At 35.2% G+C, this 21,981-nt stretch overlaps 2 protein-coding genes across 3 annotated transcripts; one reads left to right on the plus strand and one right to left on the minus strand.

The window, feature by feature from the left end:
• Positions 1–4,617: 4,617 nt before the first annotated feature.
• On the plus strand, positions 4,618–17,088 carry tuft1a (tuftelin 1a). Of its 2 annotated transcripts, none has more exons than XM_065261048.2 (12): positions 4,618–4,811; positions 9,887–9,952; positions 11,328–11,429; positions 11,620–11,706; positions 11,814–11,879; positions 11,991–12,065; positions 12,937–13,047; positions 13,643–13,866; positions 13,959–14,064; positions 14,537–14,620; positions 15,401–15,495; positions 15,638–17,088. In XM_065261048.2, the coding sequence occupies exons 1-12, from the start codon at positions 4,755–4,757 to the stop codon at positions 15,708–15,710; spliced, it is 1,146 nt and encodes a 381-aa protein (XP_065117120.1). In that variant the 5' UTR covers positions 4,618–4,754; the 3' UTR covers positions 15,711–17,088. The 2 variants fall into 2 exon arrangements, with proteins under 2 accessions (XP_065117120.1, XP_073667709.1); XM_073811608.1 differs by lacking the exon at positions 4,618–4,811 and adding an exon at positions 8,063–8,126.
• On the minus strand, positions 15,634–20,764 carry c13h1orf43 (chromosome 13 C1orf43 homolog). The gene is made up of 7 exons (XM_065261050.2): positions 20,548–20,764; positions 20,166–20,267; positions 19,612–19,720; positions 19,466–19,519; positions 19,099–19,265; positions 18,450–18,508; positions 15,634–18,360 (listed from the first exon to the last, which is right to left on the minus strand). The coding sequence occupies exons 1-7, from the start codon at positions 20,608–20,610 to the stop codon at positions 18,153–18,155; spliced, it is 762 nt and encodes a 253-aa protein (XP_065117122.1). The 5' UTR covers positions 20,611–20,764; the 3' UTR covers positions 15,634–18,152.
• Positions 20,765–21,981: the final 1,217 nt, after the last annotated feature.

Raw genomic sequence — 21,981 nt, forward strand, 5'->3', positions numbered from 1 at the left:
ATGTTTGTGTCTGCTTTATCAGTTCTCACAAATGCATCAGCCTCCACTGTTAGTATTGCTGACCATAGTGAGGGCGACTGGAGCTTGACCGCAGCAGTCTCTGTAGGTTCTCTGTCTGTCATCATAACCTTGATCATGTTTGGGGTTCTGTATCTGAAAAAAACAACGGGCGAAACAGGCAGCCAAAGTAAGACAACTGATGCCCTTTGTAAATGGCAAAAAAAATATTTGTTTTCTACAACGTTTATATACTTTAATTCTGTTGTGTTTTGATTCAAGTATAGTAATACCTCTTTATGTTTATTGCAGCTGAATTAAGTCAGAGCTCCTTATATTTTCTTCAGGATTCTTTATATTTATCTCAGATTTCAGATGGTGAGTATAAACCCATACGGCAAAAATATATTTCAAATATAATTTTAAATATGTTTCTAAATATACAAGAAAATTGTCAAAAAATATATATGCTGAAATACATTTTGAAATATGTTTATAAAAATTATTTTCACCAATAGAGTTTTTTTATATTTTGAAATATATTTAAAAATAAGTATACTTTAAAGCATTTATATTAACATCGCATTGGAAGAAAAAAAATGCAAAACACTGTAAGCCCGGATAAATTGAGTTTACTTAAAAAATGAAGCAAACTTGTTGCCCTAAAAAGTTTAAGTAATGATTACTTAGCAACTTTAAGTAAAGTTTACTTAAACATATAAGTTGTTCTAACAACAATTTTAAGTCGAATAGACTTAATGTTTTAATTTCCTCTAATATTCCTGCACTCTTAACACAGATTAGTTGACATTACTAGAAATTTGTGAGGAAACCCTTGGCATATAACACGAAACTGTGTTTTTGACATTGTGAGAGAAATGCAATAGAATGTTCTGAACAGGGTTCATGTACGGAAACACTGATCACCTGAACTTCACAAAATTATAATTTACAACAAAACAACATCAATTAGAGCTTGAACCTATATGACATTTTATTAACAAATATTTCAGTAGTGAAAGTTTTATCAGTTTTTATTCTGTGAAAAAGCAGAAACTAATCAAAATATTCAGGCGCAAAGGATAATGGGTATCCATCACAACATGAACTAATAAGTTACTTTTACTTGAATGTTTTAGTTTAATGGATTTTGTAAGCTTAAAAGTTAAATCAACAATTTTTTTAAGCTTTGGCTTCAAAACACAAAATATTAAGTGATGATTACTTACCGGTAATTTGTTTAAGTAAAGACAATATCTGGGTTAACAGTGCATAACAGGTTTGAAAAGGTTAAAATTAAATTAAAACTGCTCAAATGCAAAAATATACGGACAGTTTTATATTTAATACATACTTTTACATTTTATACTTATAGTTTATACATTTTGTAAAAACTTTAATATTTTGGCAAGGAAAAATAGATATTTTTTTCCGTATAGGTTGTAAAATTTGAAATGTATTTGTTGCTCCTGAAATACATTTTAAAATGTATGTTCATATATGAAGTTTAAAACCAAATATATTTTCAAAAATAAATTTAATTAAGCTTTACTTACAAAATGGATTTAGCAAATATTTAAAACCTATTTTTCGCCAATTAAATTTATTTTTTGCTGTATAGGAATCTCTACAAAAAGATAATATAGAAAGTTTAATTTATTAAAGTGAGGGTGTAGACACTTTTGTTTTTTTGCTGGCAGGGCTCCAATTCCCACTGAATCAGTTGTTGAAAAATCCAGAAGCAATCTGTATGTTACTGCAAAACAACATTCATACCAATAGTTTTGTTTACATACCGTAAATAAATAGGACATGGAGCCTACACTCTAAAAACAAACTGTGCTTAATAGCACTAAAAGTGGTTCACTGGCTCGTTATCATAGGGAAACCTTATGCACCTGTATGGTAAAACCATATCGTTCTCTGTAGGACCATAAGCGGTGCTATAGTGGTGCTATATCACCTCTGTATGGTTCTTCATAGGTGATATATTGGTGCTATACAACACTAAAAATGGTTCCCCTATGATTACAAGCTTTTAGTGTAATTAAGCACCAATTATTTTTAGAGTGTATGTTAGGTCACTTCAAACGGGGCTGGACTCCTTTACATATTTACAGTATGACTCAAGGCCATCATTAGATTTGTTTTTGTAATAGTGACCATACTTAATTACTTCTTTGTCTTTTTTAGAATACAACCAGAAATACAGGAAATTTGTATGCAGTATGCAACTGAATAAAATTTAAGCTAAAGTGTGGTAGTGTGAGCTTCCCCTACACTTAATAGCATTAACAGGAACCTGCAGGCTCTCTTAAACCGAAATTAAATAAAACCCTACATTTCTATTGCCGTCAGGTCTTCATCAAGATGTATTGTGCTTTTTAACATGTTGTGTACATATTTACTGTATTTTCTGTTTGTATCTTTATGGACGGTCATTTAAAACTTTGCTAAAGCACAATATCTGTTCATGCACACATTTACAAATGTATTTTACCTAGATTTACTTATTTTTTTGCAATAAAGCCAGTATTATTGTAGCAATGCCATGCATAACGCTACTGAGGGTAGCTTGGTAGGAGAAAATACGTAATGTAAAAGGAGAACACTTGGATTTTGAGTGTTAATATGTGCTTAAAAGTTTATTAATGTAACAGCATTGAAGGTTTTAATGGTAATTAAAAATAAAATAACTTTTGACATTTAAATACAGCATTTCTTAACAAAAATATGCACCCAGACAAAAACAATTGGCATCTTTGTACATTTACAAAATAATATTTACATGTCTTATATACTGTATAGTATAATTAATTGTTGAATCTTATCTCTCAACAGTTGGTGCTGAACAAACAGAAGTTACATACGTCCAGCAGCCTGTAACAAAATGTAGTTCTTCTTCATATGTTTCCTCTTAATGTTGACTTTGAAGTCTCTTTACTGTAACTTCTAACTTACTTATGCTGTGCCATCTTTCAAATGCTGTAATAAAGGACAAAAATCTGTCCTCAACTGATGTTCTAGTTCCACTCTTGGATGTTTAGAATGCTATCATAAATATATTATTTGACTTTATATGTAAAACAGATGTTTGGTGTTGCAAACATTTCTTTAAATGTTGATCCTGTCAAAGTCAAGACTCAAAATTCACACCTACAACGCACACATACTGTAAGCCAGTACTAATCCTATTTTACTATTGCTTAATATCTATTGTCAAACCAATTTACTTATAGTTGAAGCTATTTTGAAAAAGACTTATTGTCCACTCCACTTCTCAGAATTGTATAGTCCCACACAGCTAGAGGACCTTGACGCTACAAATACACTTTGTTTCTTTCTTAGAACAGCTACATTTTTACCAATGTGGGAGTCTTCTTGCCCCCCCCCCCCCCCAATAATCTGGTGCTTCACCTCACTGAAGAATGTGTACACATACACAAAATGATGCTAAATACTAAAAGCTTGTAATGGAGAGCCATTTTAGTGCAGAGCACCTAACACCTATGTAGAACCATGGTTCAGCATAGCACAATATGGTTCTACACAAGTGCTACACTGGTGATGTTTAGCACTAAAATGATTCCCTACGGGCCAGTGAACCACGTTTAGTGCTATTTAACACCATTTTTAAGAGTGTACTGTATAACAATACTTTTGTTTCCTTTTCGCCCTGACTGTCCTAGAAGTACTAGTTTTGTTTCATTAGACCCATTAAATTCAATACCAGTATCCGGCCAGGGTTACAGTGATGAAATTATGATAGTTTCAATGTAGTTTCAATGGGTGCACAAGAAGTATACATTAAACTCTATATAGGATTTCTGAGAAAGAATTAATTTATGACTCTGATTAAGGCACACAAGTCAGATTTTGTCGTTTTCCTTTCTTCTCATTACGTATTTATAATAAAATATTGAATATAAACTAATAATTTTACTAATTGTTCGACTAAACATAAATTCTGTTTATTTTATTCCTTTAGGTTTTGACTATTACAGTACAAGGCTATTTGCTTATTTATACATTTTCATGCTGTACTAAAAAAGACTATTTTAGTCAAAAAGGCCAGAAAAAGCTTTCAAGAATCTACATGTTTAAGAGTGCAAATTCATTCTTTAAGATAGATAGATACATTAAAATACGTGAACTTTCACATTTTACTAGTTTTGTGTTGCTAATACTTCCAATCTATATTTGTCAATTTCGATTGCTTAATTTTCCATAACCTCAGGTAAGTGGAATGAGATCATACAGTAAGGAGGATTTACGCAGCTCTGCACAACGGCCAGCTGCCGTTGCAGTGAGGTCACCCGACGCGTTTCAGTCTGACGCCTATAGGTGTGTATGCGACTTCACGTGAAGTCGAGCAGAACGAACAGCATTTTAGGACCTTATGACATTAAAGTGCCGCGATAGCGAATCGAAACCATACGGAGCAGTCGGCACTCGAATCGCTCTCGCGGTACTTTGATGTCATATGTTGTTCTGTCATAGGTGTCTCCGTCTGCGCAGCACCGCATATAGTCGCACACACCTAATGAAACTTGTGAAAAGGAGGAGGGAAGTATCTGCCAAAACCGTTTAGCGCGAGGCTATATATATTCACACGATTCACACACTGCAGATCACAACGCAAGTAGGTTCAAAACGGACAGACGGCTTATATCGGGATATCAAACGTCTAATTTAATTGTCTATTTATTTATTCTTATCCGTTTATCTTTTTGAGCTACGATTTACGTTTCGTTAAAATGAGGCGAACCGGGAGTCTGTGCACAATTGAAGAAATGAAATGGGACGACAGAGTGGTATGTACCCTCTTGTTTATTAACAATTTATTTTATCTTTAGTAAGTTAAACCTTTTAACAATTCAGCAATTTAAATAATTTTACGCACTGTATAGAGAACTGTGTGGTTGGATCAGATGTAGCCTAACGTTACATGTAAAGATAAGACGTAAGTGATAGTTAATGTACATAAACATGAAGTTGTCCACATGTTGCCCACATGTGTTGTATATTATAGTAATTCCTACACTTAACTGCAATATTTTGCAATATTAACTATAATAAATTCATGAACTATAGCTAGTAAATACTATACTAATATCTAAATGTAAGGTTTTTACTAGGAATTTTTACTACAGGCTAATATAAAAAATATTTAGATAAAGAATATAGACTAAAGTATACTACATGTTTTTGTCATGTAGGTGGTTTATAAGTTAACTTTTTCATTCTCATTTAACGAAAACTTTGTTCCATTATAATGTATTCATTTCTTTCTGGTGAATGCTTTAATGCTGTCTGGTGTTCCTGAATCTTCTTTTCTTTTAAACATTAATTTTATGCCAATACTAAGATGTTTTCTTCATTCATTTAAATAGTAAAAATCAAAATGGTAAAATCCAATTTGTCTAAATGTAAATATGGATCTTTATTGATTATTTACAGTATACAGAGGAACTGTCTCTGCATCCACTTTTTCATTAATTTATGCACAACAGGTGCTTGATCAGCTTTAATGCCAATGACTTGATATTACTGTTTTAGTATTAACCTCTGCCAGCACATGGGACAGTATTAAGCCAGATCCCAGCTGTGTTTGCATCTGCTTCATTACCCGTCTCTTTTAGCTGCACTGACAGACATCTTCCTATCTTGTCATATTTATGTAGGCTAGCTTTGAGTTAGGTGATGATTAACTTGATATTTCCTTCTAGGCTCTCACAATGTTGACTATTACCATAAAATGCTTTTTATTGGTACCATTTAAATTACTGTAACTGAAATCAAAATATGAATTTAATGGCACCGTCAACGAAAGTCTCTCTTTACAATGTTTGCTTTTTGGGCCATTAAAACTTCACTTACAGTATATATGTGGCAGTTCATTTTATTACAGGACAGTTATGAGGCTGTATGTTTTGCATATCTTGAACACAAACTGGACCAGAGGTTAAACATAGTGAGATAGTGTTCATCTAGTGAGAGTTTGAACAATGCAATCTCAGAGGTCCATGTTGTTCAAAGTGATATGACTTTGAATCTAATATTAAAGAAGGTCTCGGTAGTTTGAGTTTTATCCAAAACTTTGAGTCATCTGACATTCAGCACTGTATTGTGTGTGTGTTTGTTGCAGCTAATGTTTTTTGCATATGATGTTCATTTGCAAGTTTGTAAACAGGAATATCTATTTGAACAGGAAGCTCTTTAATAGACATCCTATTGGAACGAGAGTTGCTTATTGTCACACATTTACAGACATGTGATTTACATATTTCTTTAGAAGTTAGCATGAATTAGACATAAACATTTAATTCATTTATTTTAACATGCAACAGAGAAAACACAACAAAATAAAATACAAAAATATCTCCCTAAATATGTAAAGCGCACGCCTACAAAAGTTATTTTGGTTGCTATATTTCTGGCAAGTTTGGCTGGATAGTAATACAAGGCGTTTCCCTTAAAAAAAATCCTTTGTTCAAGCAGCTGCGTCTGTAGTATTTACTCTCTTGCTAATTTTTTTCTCATCCATTTAATTCGTTTACTTCTATCAAACAATATAGCATTCACTTCTAAGATACACTGTAGGGCGAGGTTTCCTACAGCAAATATTTATTTCCAATGGTGTATTTATTCATCAGTTAAAATAACAATTTTCCCTTGATCAAAAAGATCACAGATTGTGAAGCAGGTTGTTATGCAAGATATGATTGTTATTTGTTGGTTCAGTCTGTTGTATTTGTCCTGTGGTGATATATAAACATATATAATAGAAAAATGCACACTATATAAAATGTGACTTGGTTGTGTGTTGCCTTAAAAATTGTAGTCGCTTGTGTTTACAGTAGCACCCATTTTAGATTATTATTACAGTTTTAACTCAAAATTCTGATTGGATGAACCGCATTCAAAGCCATTGTGAGGTTACTATAAACACACATCCGTGAGAGAGTACATGCATAGCCTATGGTTACAAAAAAAACTATGACAAATGGTTTGTAAACACTATTCATAAAAAACTAACTGTTTGACCATTTTAATGTCTATCTAATACTAATTATTTACTAATGTATCCCACACTTTTGCCAAAATTAACAAAATGATGGCATCATTATCATTGTTGCATTTCATTCAAATTCAGTTGTTGTGTAATGCAGCATGTAATGTATTCAGCCTCAGGTTTCCAGCAGCTATTCATTTTTTCTTGTGTGACCTTTGCATCTCACGCTTGTGTGATCTATTGTTTGACTCTCAGTGAGGCACGGAAGCCTGTATCCAATAACACATTCCACTCGCAAACAATCTCCTTCTTTTACAAGTTTTCATCTCTTTTTTCACCTTTACTTTCTCTGTGTGCTGGTTCTCTCATGAAGAATCTCTTCTCGGTCTCCATCTCCCTTTTTCTCTGTATACCTCACACACACCTGTGCTCAGGTTTCAGTCTGACCTGATTTGATTTGCAGTGGAAAAACAAATGTCAAGGGCTCAATCTCTCACCATCTGTTCACCTGCTGTTTTATTTGTTTTTTTTAATACTTGTACGTATGATTCTGTTTCCTTGGTACAAGCAATATGCAAATCTGATTAAGCTGTTACGTAATTGGCCAAATTATTCCTGCGTAGCTGTGTTTATTCAGCCTTTACTGTCCTACATTAGGGAATGTATACTCTATGTGCTTTTTATTAGCATTTGATTATAGTTTAAACTCTATGATTGTTTTATTAGAAGACAGGTGCACCAACAATATAGTCGGTGTGTGCGTTCACATGTGATGTTTATTATGAAATGTTCTTTTTGTAATGAATAGCCCTGTTGTTTGGAGCCTCGAGCAGAAACCTTGCAAGCTTTTCTCCAAAGAGATTTTTTAATCCTCTCCCATTACAGGCATGATGATTGTTTTCGACCGGGTGCGTGTCACCTTGCGTATGTGTGAGTTGATGTACTCCGTGTTTTTGTTGCTCTGTTGGGGTGAGGTGTGGTGTTGAACTTTACCGTGCTCAGATCTAAATGCCGCTTTGCCTTCTATGGCAACACCCGATTGACGTGCAGTCCCATTCATGGCACGTTATTCAAAGTATCAGAACAGGGAACCAGGAAGAGTAGATTTACTCAGGTAAATATATCACAGGATTTTCGTGTCAAATCCTTCTTTAAACTTTTAATTCGCAGTCATGACTCGCCGGAATTCTGTAGAGCTTTATTTAGTACACATTCATTGACATTGTGTTGACAGGGTGACCTGTGTACCGCCTGATCGTGTTGTTCTACTGTTTGTAGATGTGATTGTGATAAATGAGTTGTTTTGATACGGTAGGATGAGGTGTGACTCTGTATTGTATTTCAGTGATAATAATAGGTATTTCTACTTGACCGGGTTGCGTTTTGCAAACTTGCATCACTTGACTAATACTGTAATCCAGCTTCATTGCATGTAATAAAGCAAGTGCTTTACAAAGACTGTTGGCGTTGTCTAGACCAAACACAGAGATTATGTCATGGTATATGGTAGTATGCTACAGTAACTCCTCATTTATCATTTTATTATGTACATTTATTTGTTGTGAAATAAAAGCGGTACCATATAGACTCTCAGGATAAACTATGAAACGTCAATATGAAATATTTGTCTGACATATAATAACTTGCGTGTTATTGCTCCTGTAGCTTAACTGGTAGAGCACTGCATTAGCACCGCAAAAGCCATAGGTTTTATTACCTGGAATCACACATACTGATAAAATGTACAGTAGCTTGGATTAAACTAAAGTGTCTGGCAAATACGTCAATGCAAAGTGCATGTGTTATGTATCTGCTGGACTGTAGCTGTGGTCTGTACATACAGTAGCATGTCTCCTGTACAGCTTACAGCATCTATACAAAAACATTGATATGCTTTTATGTACATGTAGTGGTCCACTAGACTGTAAAGCGATGTTACAGTCAATTTTTTCAAATGCCATGCGTTCAAAAGAAGATGAGTTTACAGTATGACTGGAATGTGTTTTGTGTCCGTGCATAGTGCTCTCTATATCCTTTGTTATCTCACATTTCTTGATCTTGGTCTGTCTAGGTGGATTGCATACTGTTAATCGGCCCCCGTTGTCTCACACGTATTAGGAAATATGTCACCATGTTTATGCATGCGTCTGTCCTCTACATGCACGCACACACACTTTATATCCCCCCTCCATCAAAATACTTTTAGTTTCAAAAGACTGGACTCTGGATTTATGCATTGCACCCATCCTGTCCTCTGTGGTGGGTTTAATTAAGATTTGGATACCAAGTAATTTCGTATCCAACACAGTAGACTATCGGTAGCTTCTTTAGTCTAAATTTCATAGTGTGGATGTTTTCTGAATGGTGCACATGTGAGTTAAGCTGCTTTTTCTCTGCCTGCAGATGCACTGTAGTTTATGTTGTTGATGGTTGGCTAGGTTGTCATGGTGATATTCCGTTGGCCGGTGGTGTGCATTGTTCCATAGATTTGTGGCATTCCTGGTCTGTCTTTTCCACTATTTAAATTTACATTCAAATTCAAAGTTTTGGCAAGCCAAGGAGGCCCGGGAATGTTCCAGAAGCTAGGAAACAAAATCAAATCAAACTTTGTATATCTTTGAGGCTGGACAGGACTGTAAATACCTTTCACTTCATTTTTACTTTCAAATTGAGTGACCACAGACCTTCATGCCAAACTTTATTAGCCCACTCAGTCTCTCTCTTTCTCTCTCTCTTTCGAGTTTTTTCACTGGGTATTACTCAACTTCTCCACCCCACATGTTCCCCTCATCCAGATGACTCCCACCATTTCGTTTTTTATAACGGTCTCTTTGTTGCATCCCTCACATTTGTTCTCCTCTTCATTTCATTCAGAACGGGCGCAGGAGGCTCAGACTCACTCTCCACGACCAGAACCAACAGCAACCAATCACGGAAAAGGTAAATGTTTGTTTCTCTCTTTTAATGTCTCACATACACATCTAAGAAAATAAGGAAATCTATACCATAGTTGAGTGTGACATTAGGTAGTGAGCCATTGATGAAGTGTGACTTTTATTTATGTAAAAAGTTTTATATGACATAATTTTAAAATGTATTTAACTGAAGTAGTTTAATGTAAATCAGTGGACCTCACTGGTGATATGCAGATATTGCATTCTGACTACATTGGTCATGTGTATTTTTCTATGTGATTTTGTTAACTGGTGACAAATTTTATGATTATTATAAATCTTCAGCCGTTATACATGAACTTTATGAGGATATACCAGGAATGCTCCTGAATCAGTCTTGCATGCTTTCATAGTTTATAGCTGTGTATAGTATTTACTGTATCCATAGAAACGGTTTGTTATGGCACGTAAGACTGTGTAGGTGGTTGCGTGAAATCAGTATCCCCTTCTCATTCATTTCTAGTCTTTTCTCTCTCTCTCGCTCTCTCGCTCTTTCCTATTATCCACCAAAAGCTCTGTAAACAAGGAACAGGCATGTGGCTGTGTTCCAGGTTAAAGGGGCTCCTACACAAGACATTCTAGTAGAACCAGAGGCTCATTGTTTCAGACTTCAGGACTTACATAACTTTCCATGTCCCTTTTCCCACATCTGCGTCCATGCTGCTTTTAATGGGCTTCCTTCTCTTGTGTGTCACTTGAGATATTTATACTCAGCATTTAGAAAGGTCCAGTTTTCTACAAAGACGTACCCTGTTTTCTACAGTGACGTACATATGAAATTAATTTAATCATTGGTTATTAAGGGGCGGTTTCCCAGACAGGGCTTAGACTAAAATGCAAGTTTGAGTTGCCTTAATTTAAAAACACCTCATACTAACATATCTTAAGATATATCAGTGCCAATGTTTTGTCTTAAGATGCACACAAGTTTTGTTTTTGTAAGGTATGTTTGTAAAAACTACTAATATAACTAAGGCTTAAACCGGGAATCCACCTCTTAATGTTAATATATTTATTTACTTTACATTTGGATGTAATTGTTATTTTGACACAAAGAAGAAAATTGTTTTTGCGTCAACATGAAATTAAAAGATTAAGTAATAGTTTACCGTAATGTTCTTGTTATACTTTAAGTATTAGTCAGTGTGTACTTACATAACATCCAATAATCTTTTGACTTACATTACTAAGTACTCAGAAATTGGGTTCGACTGTGACATGTTCAATGTAAACTAAAAAAAGTTGTATACACACTTAAATACCTAAATTAAATGTTTTTTCAGTATGTAAAATAACAGCTGATATAAGTAGCAAGGGCATAGATGTCAAAAATATTTAACTACATAATCTTTATATTTCAGCCAATTGGCAGAGCTTTTGCTTTGGTGCAGCCAATCAATGAAAGGCAGCCACAGAAGACCGAGTTGATCAAACCATCTGAGGGTCCTGTTGAAGTCATTAAGGTGGGTGATATTTACTGACAGCTATAATAATTGCATGTTAACCCCTCCACTATTAAAAGATTAGCACAACCGTTTGTACAGCCCTATGCATATTGATTTGTGTTTATTCAGACATAATCACCAATGCTGATGCACTTTTCATCTTTATGTAATGTCTTACATTTTATTTCTGTGTTGCTTTATGTTTTAGGTTTATCTCGACGAGCGCAAACAAGCCCAAGCCAGGCACCAACAAAGTGTAAAAATGCTCTCAGAAGAAGTTTCACAAATACAAGAGGTAAGAGCGAAACATTCACATCCCCTTTCAGCCATTTTGCAACAGTTCTCTAAATTCCAATGGCTCTTACGAATGTTCACATTAAGACGATTCTGTGTTGTGTGCAGGTGAGATATTGTCTGAAGAACCTCAGAGAGCAAATGGCAGCTAAAAGTCACAGGTCTGAACACAAGGTAAGACAAACAAATACATTTATCTGCAGATGGGTGTGTGTGTATCTTTCTAAGCTTTATTAAATATAATGTAAACTCACTTACAACTTTCTCTCTCTCACACACCTTCAGCTGTTTTTGTCTGGTACTGGCTCCAGAGACGTTAAAGGTACTCACACAGTACTAACAAAGGCTCCAGAAAGACAGGTGAGAGATTAATGTGACCTGCCACATAGCACACGCACACACAATATATCTTTGTCTATGTGAAACGACTGTTTTTGCGTGGTCATGTTATGTAATGTAAAGAAAATAACATTTAGGTGATAGTTTTTTGTATCATTTAGATATTTGCTTTTTGACACCCACATAATCAAATGTTTACGTTTCTCACCCGTAAAGATGAACACCCATAAGTGTTTGTTATCCAGGCAGTAGTTCATAAATAATTACCCTGGAAACTATATAAAAATGCCGCAATTAAACCCATCAATCCAGCTTCTGTAATTTTCTCGTTTTTTTATTCGATGGTATTTGTTAGACTGGTTTTAACGCGTCTCACATTTTTCAAATTCCTCACTTTTGTAGTTTAGTGAAACTTAATTCAGTGTCTGCACATTCCTCAAAGTATGATATGAATCGGGTGGATCAGGCTCCCAACTGGATGTGTTAGTCCATGTTATTAAAGCTGGAATATGGATGTCAAACTTAATACGTCAGTATTTGGCGGTTTAAGCACTCCCTATTGACGCATGCAAGGCCCTCCCTCTCTCGCTCTCATTTATATTGTCCTGTCTTGCTTACACAAGTCTATTAATAACATCTGTGGGAGATGTGGGTGTGTTTTGATGAAAATAATCATCAGGACATAACATTTTTTTGGTGTGATGTCACGTTCGGTATGAAAATGTGTCATTTGCCTCTATTGTTATTACATAATCCAATATATTAGTTTGGAACAAGTACTGCATGAATACAAAACAGATAAAAAATCAGACAACAGTAATGGGATCTGCCATTATTGAGAGTTAAAGTGTTGTCACTTACTATATTTATTTTCTCTCTGTCTTTTTCTCAGGAAAGCATGGATGAACATGAACGAGAGAAGATGAGAGAGGCGAGTAAGCGTCTGTACGCTCAAATGCAGGATGCAGAAAAGCAACACCAGGAAGAAAGAGATAGACTGATGGTTTGTTACATCCCACCCTGTTTTTCTGTATTTTTAGTTCTTTTTTAAGTTACCAACTATATCACCTTTCTCTTACTCCAAAAGAGACTTTTTTAGATAATCTAGTCTGTAGAGAGGTTAGGTATTTGTTGTAATGCAATGCCAGTCATTCTGGTTAGCCAGCTGGAATAGATCCAGGACTGGGAAGAACAATGTGTCCAGGGGCGAGATTGCACATACCTTCATGATTACATAATGTTTCTATTTGCCCCTGCATGCTTTTTGTACGTCAAATGAAGTGAGTCAGTGTTAAGAAATCTAGCTACTGTAATGTGAAATATTATACGGTATTAAACAGTATGTTCATTCTTATTTAATTAAGTGTTTTGATCATTAAGTGTTTCAATTATTTTAATTTTCTATCTTAAAATGTATTGTGTACGTGTAGTGGTAATAAAAATGTATACAATTTTCTTAAATGGATTAGTTTACAAAAAAATGTAATATTTGGAGCAATTATCTCTAAGTAAAGTACCTGCTAAATAAATTTTTATGTAAATGTGCCTTCACTTGATGTGTCTTTTAATTATCGTTCTCTATTTTCATGTTCTCCTAGGCGGAAGCTCGACAGTACAAGCAGCAGTTATCTGAGCAGACAGACTATCTGAATAAAGTTCAGAAGACTAAAGAGCAGCAGGATCAACAGATCGAAGACCTCCAACGTCTCATGAGCGGTATGGAGCAGGAGAGCTCCTCTCTCAGAGATCAGCTGATGACCAGAGAAGCTCAACTCATGCAGCTACGAGAACAGAGCGAGGAGAACCAAATGGGAAGAGAGAGGTGGGGAACAAAACACATCCATTCATGTTGGTCATGTTGTGTAGGTTTTTTTTATAACAAATTTATAAATAAAATACCTATCTATCTAATAGGTCAGAAGAGCTGGAAAAGGAAAACGCCATTCTGAAAGAGAAGATTCACCACTTAGATGACATGCTGAAAAGTCAACAGAGAAAACTCCGGCAAATGATTGAACAGGTACATACACACACACACAGTTGTGGCTAGAAGGGATACAGCTATGGCCATAATCTCAAGAAATCTCCCCGGATGATCGCTGTTTTCATCCTAATCCAACTACCAAACATAACCCTAACCCTAACATTTGATGGAATTTAGGCTGTAGCTGTATCCTATCTAGCCAGAACCTCTGTTTTTATCCTAATTCTAAACGCAGCATCTCGCAAGATTTGGCCATAGCTGTATCGCCTCTAGGCAGAACACACACACATACAGATTTTTACATTGTCAAATAAACATTATTTAGTATGATTTTCAAGCTGTTTCCCTCATGGGGACCAAACATATGTCCCCACAAGGTAAACAAATGACTGATATTACTACTGTATGAATTACCAGGACCAGACACACACGTATACAGACGTGCACACACACTCTCATTGACATTTGCTTGCTTACACAAGATTTGTCTTCATTTGTGATTATTTAGCTTCAAAACTCTCGCATGGTGATCCAGGAGAGGGACAGAGTGATCAGAGAGCTGGAGGAAAAGGTGTCCATGCTGGAGGCGGAGGTCAGTGTACAGCGATGCTCTTCTCCATCATAGAAAATGCACAATTCTATCATGATCAATAAAAATGTGCAAAGATATATTATGGTCATTAACAAAAAGTGCACAGTTTTAACATAATCAATAAAAAATTTGCACAGATGTGTTATGGTCATTAACAAAAAGTGCACAATTCTATCATGATCAATAAAAAATGTGCACACATTTATAATGGTCATTAACAAAAAGTGCACAATTCTATCATGATCAATAAAAAATGTGCACAAATGTATTATTGTCATTAACAAAAAGTGCACAATTCTAACGTAATCAATAAAAAATGTGCACAGATGTATTATGGTCATTAACAAAAAGTGCACAATTCTATCATGATCAATAAAAAATGTGCACAAATCTATTATGGTCATGAACAAAAAGTGCACAATTCTAACGTAATCAATAAAAAATGTGCACAGATTTTTTATGGTCATTAACAAAAAGTGCACACATCTATCATGAACAATAGATAATCTAATGTCTTACTTTTTGTATGCAATTGTGCATTGTCTATTGCGACTTGAGTTCTATAATAAGACTTATTTACATAATAAGAGGTATGTTTGTGCTGTAAAGAATGACATTATTTTTATACATATCATGTAGCGTGTTTACTGTCTGGTCAAACCGGATTACTTTGGTGACAAAGACGCAGGTGTTTGGTATAAACCCAGCATGCAAACCTATTGATGCGATGATGAATTCTTATCCTGATTTATAGTGTCTAAATATACTACTGTGTTACAGAACAAACAAATGCGTGATCAGATGGATTACTACCTGGAGAATCAGAGGTCAAACTCATACCTGCCTTCAGATAGCAACGCCCAGATTGTTTACAGGTAGGCCAAGCACGCACACGCATCTATTGTACATGCAAATAATGCTGCAGATACTCTCTATGTGATTAATGCTAAATAAAGGAACACACATACTGTATAAGCACAAACAATCTAACCATACTTTTATGTGTCTTCACCACAGCAAGCCGCTGAGACCTTCCACCCAGAACAACAAGAGTCTACCATTCATCAAGGTCATTGAAATCAAATCGTGAAGGTTACCACGGTAACATTACAGCACTGCTGTGACAAAGCACCATCCTTCAGCAACCGTTGGAGGTGAAGGGTCCACAAGCACCATTGCACAATGACACACACCATCACCAAAGGACATTGTGATTGCTTAATGTCCTTGTATTTTGCCTATTGACCATTGTTAAAATGCTTGCAGAGTGACATTGCATTTATGTGTGCAGGAATATTATTATTGCTGTAAAGCACTCAAACGCTGAAGTAACAGTTTGTTAGGTTTGATGAAGGACTGTTGAAGTAAATAAAAAAAAAACATGAAGACAAGACCGTGAATGAAGAGTGGAGGAAGGTTAGATGGATGCTGAAATTTTTTGGGGCGGGACCTCCAAAGACGATGTGGTCCCTCACTGACCATTAATGGACAAATTTGTTGTTAAACTCTCTCATTGGAGTTTAATGCAATTAAGTTCTTATTCTGTAGAAACACGTGCAGATGTGTTCAAAGTTCAGAGGCAAAAGAAGGAAAGCAACATTTCCAATGAATTTATGAAGGATTGTAAAGTACTGAGTCATTCTTAGGCAGGGTTTAGGGGTCAAGCAAAGGATGATACAGGCCAAGCCCCCATTTCACAAGCATGTAACATGTGCTATTTTAGTACAGGGCTGTCTGGGAACATAAAGAGCCTGAAGCAACTTTGTTGTCTTTAGAAATGTTGCTATGATACAGAGACAATACTAAAGTCATTTGGTTAGAGGAGGGTGAGATTCATGTTTAATTAACCCTTCTCACTACCTTTGATGTTATTTTAAAATTGAAATATATATTTATAACTGGTCTACATACTTTTCCTAACCAAAGAAACTCGCCTTCGATGACAAAACAAGTCTTTGTGAACGTTACATAAGTTTGAAAGAATGTAACACGTACCCCCCACTGTCCAGTTCAGGCCAATAGGGCAGAGTGTGTTGACTAGTGAACCGCTGCGGTACTTGTTAGTTACTCAGTTAACCATCTGTGATATTCAATAAACTTGTTTATTGTACGTAAAAGTTAATTGAGAACTGATGTGACTGGTTGGAGCACCTGCTCTCCTCAAATAAAACAGCAGCGTACATTGAAACAGTGAATATTATTAATAACAGATTATTTATATTTAAAGCAATAATTTAATTTCAAACAGAGATGTTGAAATATGCATTTCATTGCCGTGTTATCCAAGTTCATGTTTGTAAATACTTTTTTGTATGCTTTTTTCTTTGTGTGAACCTTATATGTATTCTTGAGTTTGTGATGGCAAATAACATCTTGTTGCTTAATATTTTTGTAGTAAAGTGATTTTCAAAGCTTAAATTAATACGAATGCACCTTATGTATTTTATTTAAATAAAGTAGTTTCTCAACAGTGTTGTCAACTTGACTTCTCAACTCAAGCCAACAAAGAAATGTGGTAGTCATCTAGTTGATAGTCCTCTCTGTCTTTATAATAGCATTACAACTAAGTTTAATATGAGTGCCATTACACCAAGAAGTCTTTTCACACATGTAATAAAACACATATACTGCAAAACACACACAGTAATCATCTATTACACTGTTGGCCTATTAAGGACGTTGCCCAAATGCTCCACTGCATATTATTATACACGTAAACAACCATTTAAGTGAGAGAGTAAAATGCATAGAAAGATAAAAAAACTGCATCTTTAAGTTGATTCTATTACAGGCATGGCAGTAAGATAAGTCTGCGGTATAAAACATCGAGACAATCACATTTGATCAGATAGACTTTATAATACATAATATGTTCAACATACAATCTCTCATACTGTAGCTCTTAAAGCTACACATTCATCCGAACCACCATATAAAATGCATGACTGCAATTGCTTTCCTTGTTTTATATACAAATTTACATGAACTAATCAAAGATTTAAAAAAGTGCACTTACAAAAATGAGGACCACATTCGGGAAGTAATATTATGTAATTGTGTTACCTTTTATTATCTGTGGGAATGATAACATCTGGCCTGATTTTTGTAACCGTTCTTGAGAATAGCGATTTGAAGACAATTTGATTCCATGTTACTCTTGATACAGAATGAAACCGATTTCATTAGAAATGTTATCTCAGTCAAATCTTGATTAAAGCTTGGGTTACTGTCGTTGCTTATTTGACTATGATAATACACCATGACCTTTAGATTTTCATATTAAAGGGACATCTAATAGGAAATAGTAGTTATGCCTTTAAAAAATGCATCCAGTCTAAAGGGAAGTGGTTACTTTGAAGCTCTCCCAAAACACTGATTCACATTGAAAGCACAGAATGCCAAATGCCTTTTTTTGCATTTTAACATTTCTTATAAATTTCCACTTCTAGATCTACTCTCACTTTCATTTTTCCAGTGAATGATTTTGGTTTAAAGTTTCTCTATTACTCAGTCACAGTTTTGACACAAAAGGTCACAGTGTGCTCTCTAAAGTGTTGTAATTGTCTTTAAAGTTTTTGAGCTCCAGGAAATGCTTGGGCCTCTTGCTGCGCTGGCTGGTGGAGGGCAGGTATGTGACCTGAATAGTGGAGGCGTTAGAGGGTCCGGAGGAGCTGGTAAGATCTTTAGCGGCCGATTGATGCTGCTGGTTAAGACTTGTGGTGCTGGAGCGGAGTTTTACACTGTGGAGAAAGAGGAAAAGCCAGATTATGATACCATGGGTGATGTATAAGAAACTGAGTGAGAAACAGAGAGAAAAAGCTGAACTTACATATTGGCCAGTTCAGCCAGGTCCTCCTTATACTTTACAAACTCTGATTCACCAAACACCTATAAAAACACAAGCTTTTAGTTTTGGATATACGCACTGGTAATATGGTTATATGTCCTATAGCGCCCTCTGCTGCACACCAACATTAAGCACCATTTACTACACATGCATTAAACACTAGAGCAGGAGTTTCTCTGTCCTTCTCAGTGGATGTTCAGACAATAAATGTTAAATTAATAAATATTTCTGAATTTTGAAGTCAAATTTTTTTGTTTTATTATGTTGTGTCCATCTGAGAAGATTGTCTTGTTGGACAAAACGTGTAAGTGTCATAAACTTTTGTTAAACCCGAAGCTTATTTTTTTGTGATAATCCAAAAGTCTATGGGGAAAAAAAATTAATGGGCTTTTTGGAGAGAACCCAGTGTCCTGCTAACTTCTGGGGTTGGTCTACACAAATACGTCATCCCTGTGGCACTCTATAGATTGCAAATGAAGCAAAGACGACAACATCAAGATTAAGGAGATTAAACATCAATTACCATTTAGATGAATGAGAATGCTAACAGATTTTCATGTATATTAGTTGTCTGATTTATTTTAATGGCTGTGCTGAACTCTAACAGACACAGACTCTGTCTCAGGCTCACCCCGGTGCCGTGGCGAGCCCTGTCGTATCCTTCCAGTAATCGCTCTATGAGTGTGCTGTGATTTGACTTGAAGAGAGACTGAGAGTTCCTAAGCTCCATCAGCCAATTCCTGTAGCGTCGTCCAGTCAGAGCGCTGGCACTGTGACACAACTCATGGAATGGAATATCTGTATGTGAGACATATATAACCTATTAGTATAAGAATAGACCTAAAATCAGGTTGCACACAGAAATTGCTTAAAAAGTGCATGAAGCTCAAAGAAACCTGTGGACTAACTGCAGAAAATACAATTTTTCAAAATGTTTTTCCATTATCCCTAGCCTTAAATCCCTAAACTTGGGCTTTACAATGGAGGAAGGAGCTTACCAGAGTCTCTGATGGCATCTAATGCTTGCATTCTGAAGAGATAGTTATAACAGCCTGTACAAATAAACAAATATAGCTTTTATTGTACAACTGTCCACAACTGTAAGTGTCATAATAGGTGCAAGGGACTTATTTTTGTCTTTCACCATTCTGTCCTTGATGCTTCAGTCTGTCATCCTCCTTAGCAAGCAGACGTGGTTCAAAGCGAATGTCATTTACTTTTGACAAACGGGAGTCAATCTCTTCTTTTAGCTCCTGTAAAAGATACATCTTTGTTTTAGTGCACTGAAGGTGATGGACAAAAGAAAAAGATGATATGTATAACACTCAAAAATATCAGTTACCAGTTATATTCTGAACGTGGTACAAATTAAATAAACCTATACTCAAATATTTCACAAACTAGAGCATAAACTAACACAAATTAATCCAAAGTAATCTAATAGTTTTTATACAGTATAAAAGAAAATATAAAAGAAATTAAACACAAGACTACAAACAGTGAATGCACAGCTTTATAATAACAACAGAATAATCTTCATAAAGAAGCATTCACAGTATTAAGAAAAAAAAGGCTTTTTAGTGAGACACATTTTTAACATTAATGTTTGTGGAGCAAAGCGTAAAAATACTATAATAACTACGTACTAGAATTTATAGGAAATTTTGTCATTATTATTTGATAATTATTATACGTTACCTTTGGTGCGTTATGACCCAATGCGGCGTGAGGTCCTCTGCGAGACTTCATGGCGAATCTCATAATCTGTCTTTTCACAAAAATGAAGAGTAGCACAAAAACCTGCACACGACAGAGACAGGCTTCAGTCAACACATTATAACAGACTAATAACACACTAACTGTAAGTCTTTCTTATGACATAAGAATCATTTTCCTGACTTCCTTATTCGGATTTAAGACAAAGCTACAAAGCGATTCACCTATTCATCTTCTCGATTATAAACTATTTCATATCTTGCAAAAATTCAGTAAAGTAAAAAGTATAGATTCGCATACAGTACAACCAAACACATCGAGTTTATGAAAATGCTGGACAAACGCTAGCAACTTTGATACTCACCAGGCTACCGTAGGTCATAACAAGCACAATATTTACACCCGAAAGCGTTTGTCCTTGTTGCATTATGAAATATCAGTCGCTCAATAACTGCCCATAAAAAGTTAAAGAACACATATAATCAATATTATTTAGATGGACGGCACAAATATCAGGATGTAGTGCTCGGTTTTGTTGACATGTCTCGATTACTTCGTCGCGTGTTTTCAATGTGAGCTCGTCTGTTAACTTTATCGCCCCCTTGTGCCTCGGCATATATTACACAATACAATATAGTGCAGACCGATGTCTGTTCATGGAGCTCTTAGCAATGCACATATTATTTCAGGTAATTGCACTCAACCAGTAAGCTTTTTTACAGATTATAACTTTTTTATGCTTTTAGTATGAATATGTAACTATAAACTAGATTGCTTTGAGTGAGTCATTTAAATGCCATGCTAAAGTCAATAAACTTAAAGGTGATATATGATGTTTTTATAATGCTAATTATCTCCCATATTTAAATAAGCCATTCTTGATTTCTATAAAAAAACTGTTAACACGATGGCTCTGTCAAAACATTCAAACATTTTGATCATTTCACAACATTAAACTAATGGCAAGAGATTTTGACATGGCAGATGTGTTTAGGAAACATAATGGCCTACGATTTCAACATGGCAGATGTGTTTAGGAAACATTATTTTTGCAGTTTTATTTAATGAACATGGTGGATGATGAGCACTATAAAGCATATACCACACAATGCTGTTTCAAAATCAAATTCCCTCATTTATTATTTTAATTATTATTATTTATTTATGATGACAATTATTGTACCACTGCTGGGAGAATGACAGTAGGCCTATGTCTATTAGGTGTCCATGTGACCAATGTACCAAAATTGCTTGGTCATTCTTTTCTCATTTCTTGTGTTAGAGAACTTGTGAACCTGAAGAATTCATATTATAATTTTTATGATGAAAAAAAAGTTAAGATTACCACTGGTGTCCTGCCTATAGACGTTTTCATTAGATGCACATGTATTGTTATGTTTAAGTGTCTGAACCAAAGTGAACTTCCGGTTTGTATTTATTTATCCGTCTGGCTAGTGGGTAAACTGATCTCTGAAACAAATCCTTTATCGAATATAAAATGTTTTGGTTGACTAAAAACTAGGGGAGACGACGAGCATGGATCACAACTTTGCGGAGAGGTTGGGCAACCAGGCAAGAATTCAAAAACCATCTGTATACATGAATTTTTCACAAAAACTAAAAGACTCTGTAGTTATTAATACTATATGGAAGTCTACAGGATGTTACGTTTAGTCCACAATAGCATTGTTTATGTTGTTGCTGCTGAAACAGTCTGTAATATTACCAATAGGCCCAGACCAGTATTGTGTTGTAACCCATCTACATTTGCATCCATCCCGCTATATCTGTTGTTGCT

Source organism: Paramisgurnus dabryanus, chromosome 13, assembly GCF_030506205.2.
Source record: "Paramisgurnus dabryanus chromosome 13, PD_genome_1.1, whole genome shotgun sequence".
NCBI lineage: Eukaryota > Metazoa > Chordata > Actinopteri > Cypriniformes > Cobitidae > Paramisgurnus > Paramisgurnus dabryanus.

Bases quoted from the DNA above. Each gene is read 5' to 3' on its own strand.
- tuft1a (XM_065261048.2), top strand. From the start codon at position 4,755: ATGAGGCGAACCGGGAGTCTGTGCACAATTGAAGAAATGAAATGGGAC. The intron at 13,048-13,642 runs GTTTGTTACATC...ATGTTCTCCTAG, and splicing joins AAGAAAGAGATAGACTGATG to GCGGAAGCTCGACAGTACAA. The intron at 15,496-15,637 runs GTAGGCCAAGCA...TCTTCACCACAG, and splicing joins AACGCCCAGATTGTTTACAG to CAAGCCGCTGAGACCTTCCA.
- c13h1orf43 (XM_065261050.2), bottom strand. From the start codon at position 20,610: ATGCAACAAGGACAAACGCTTTCGGGTGTAAATATTGTGCTTGTTATG. The intron at 19,721-20,165 runs GTAACGTATAAT...TATCTTTTACAG, and splicing joins TGGGTCATAACGCACCAAAG to GAGCTAAAAGAAGAGATTGA. The intron at 18,509-19,098 runs GTGAGCCTGAGA...GTGTTTTTATAG, and splicing joins GGGCTCGCCACGGCACCGGG to GTGTTTGGTGAATCAGAGTT.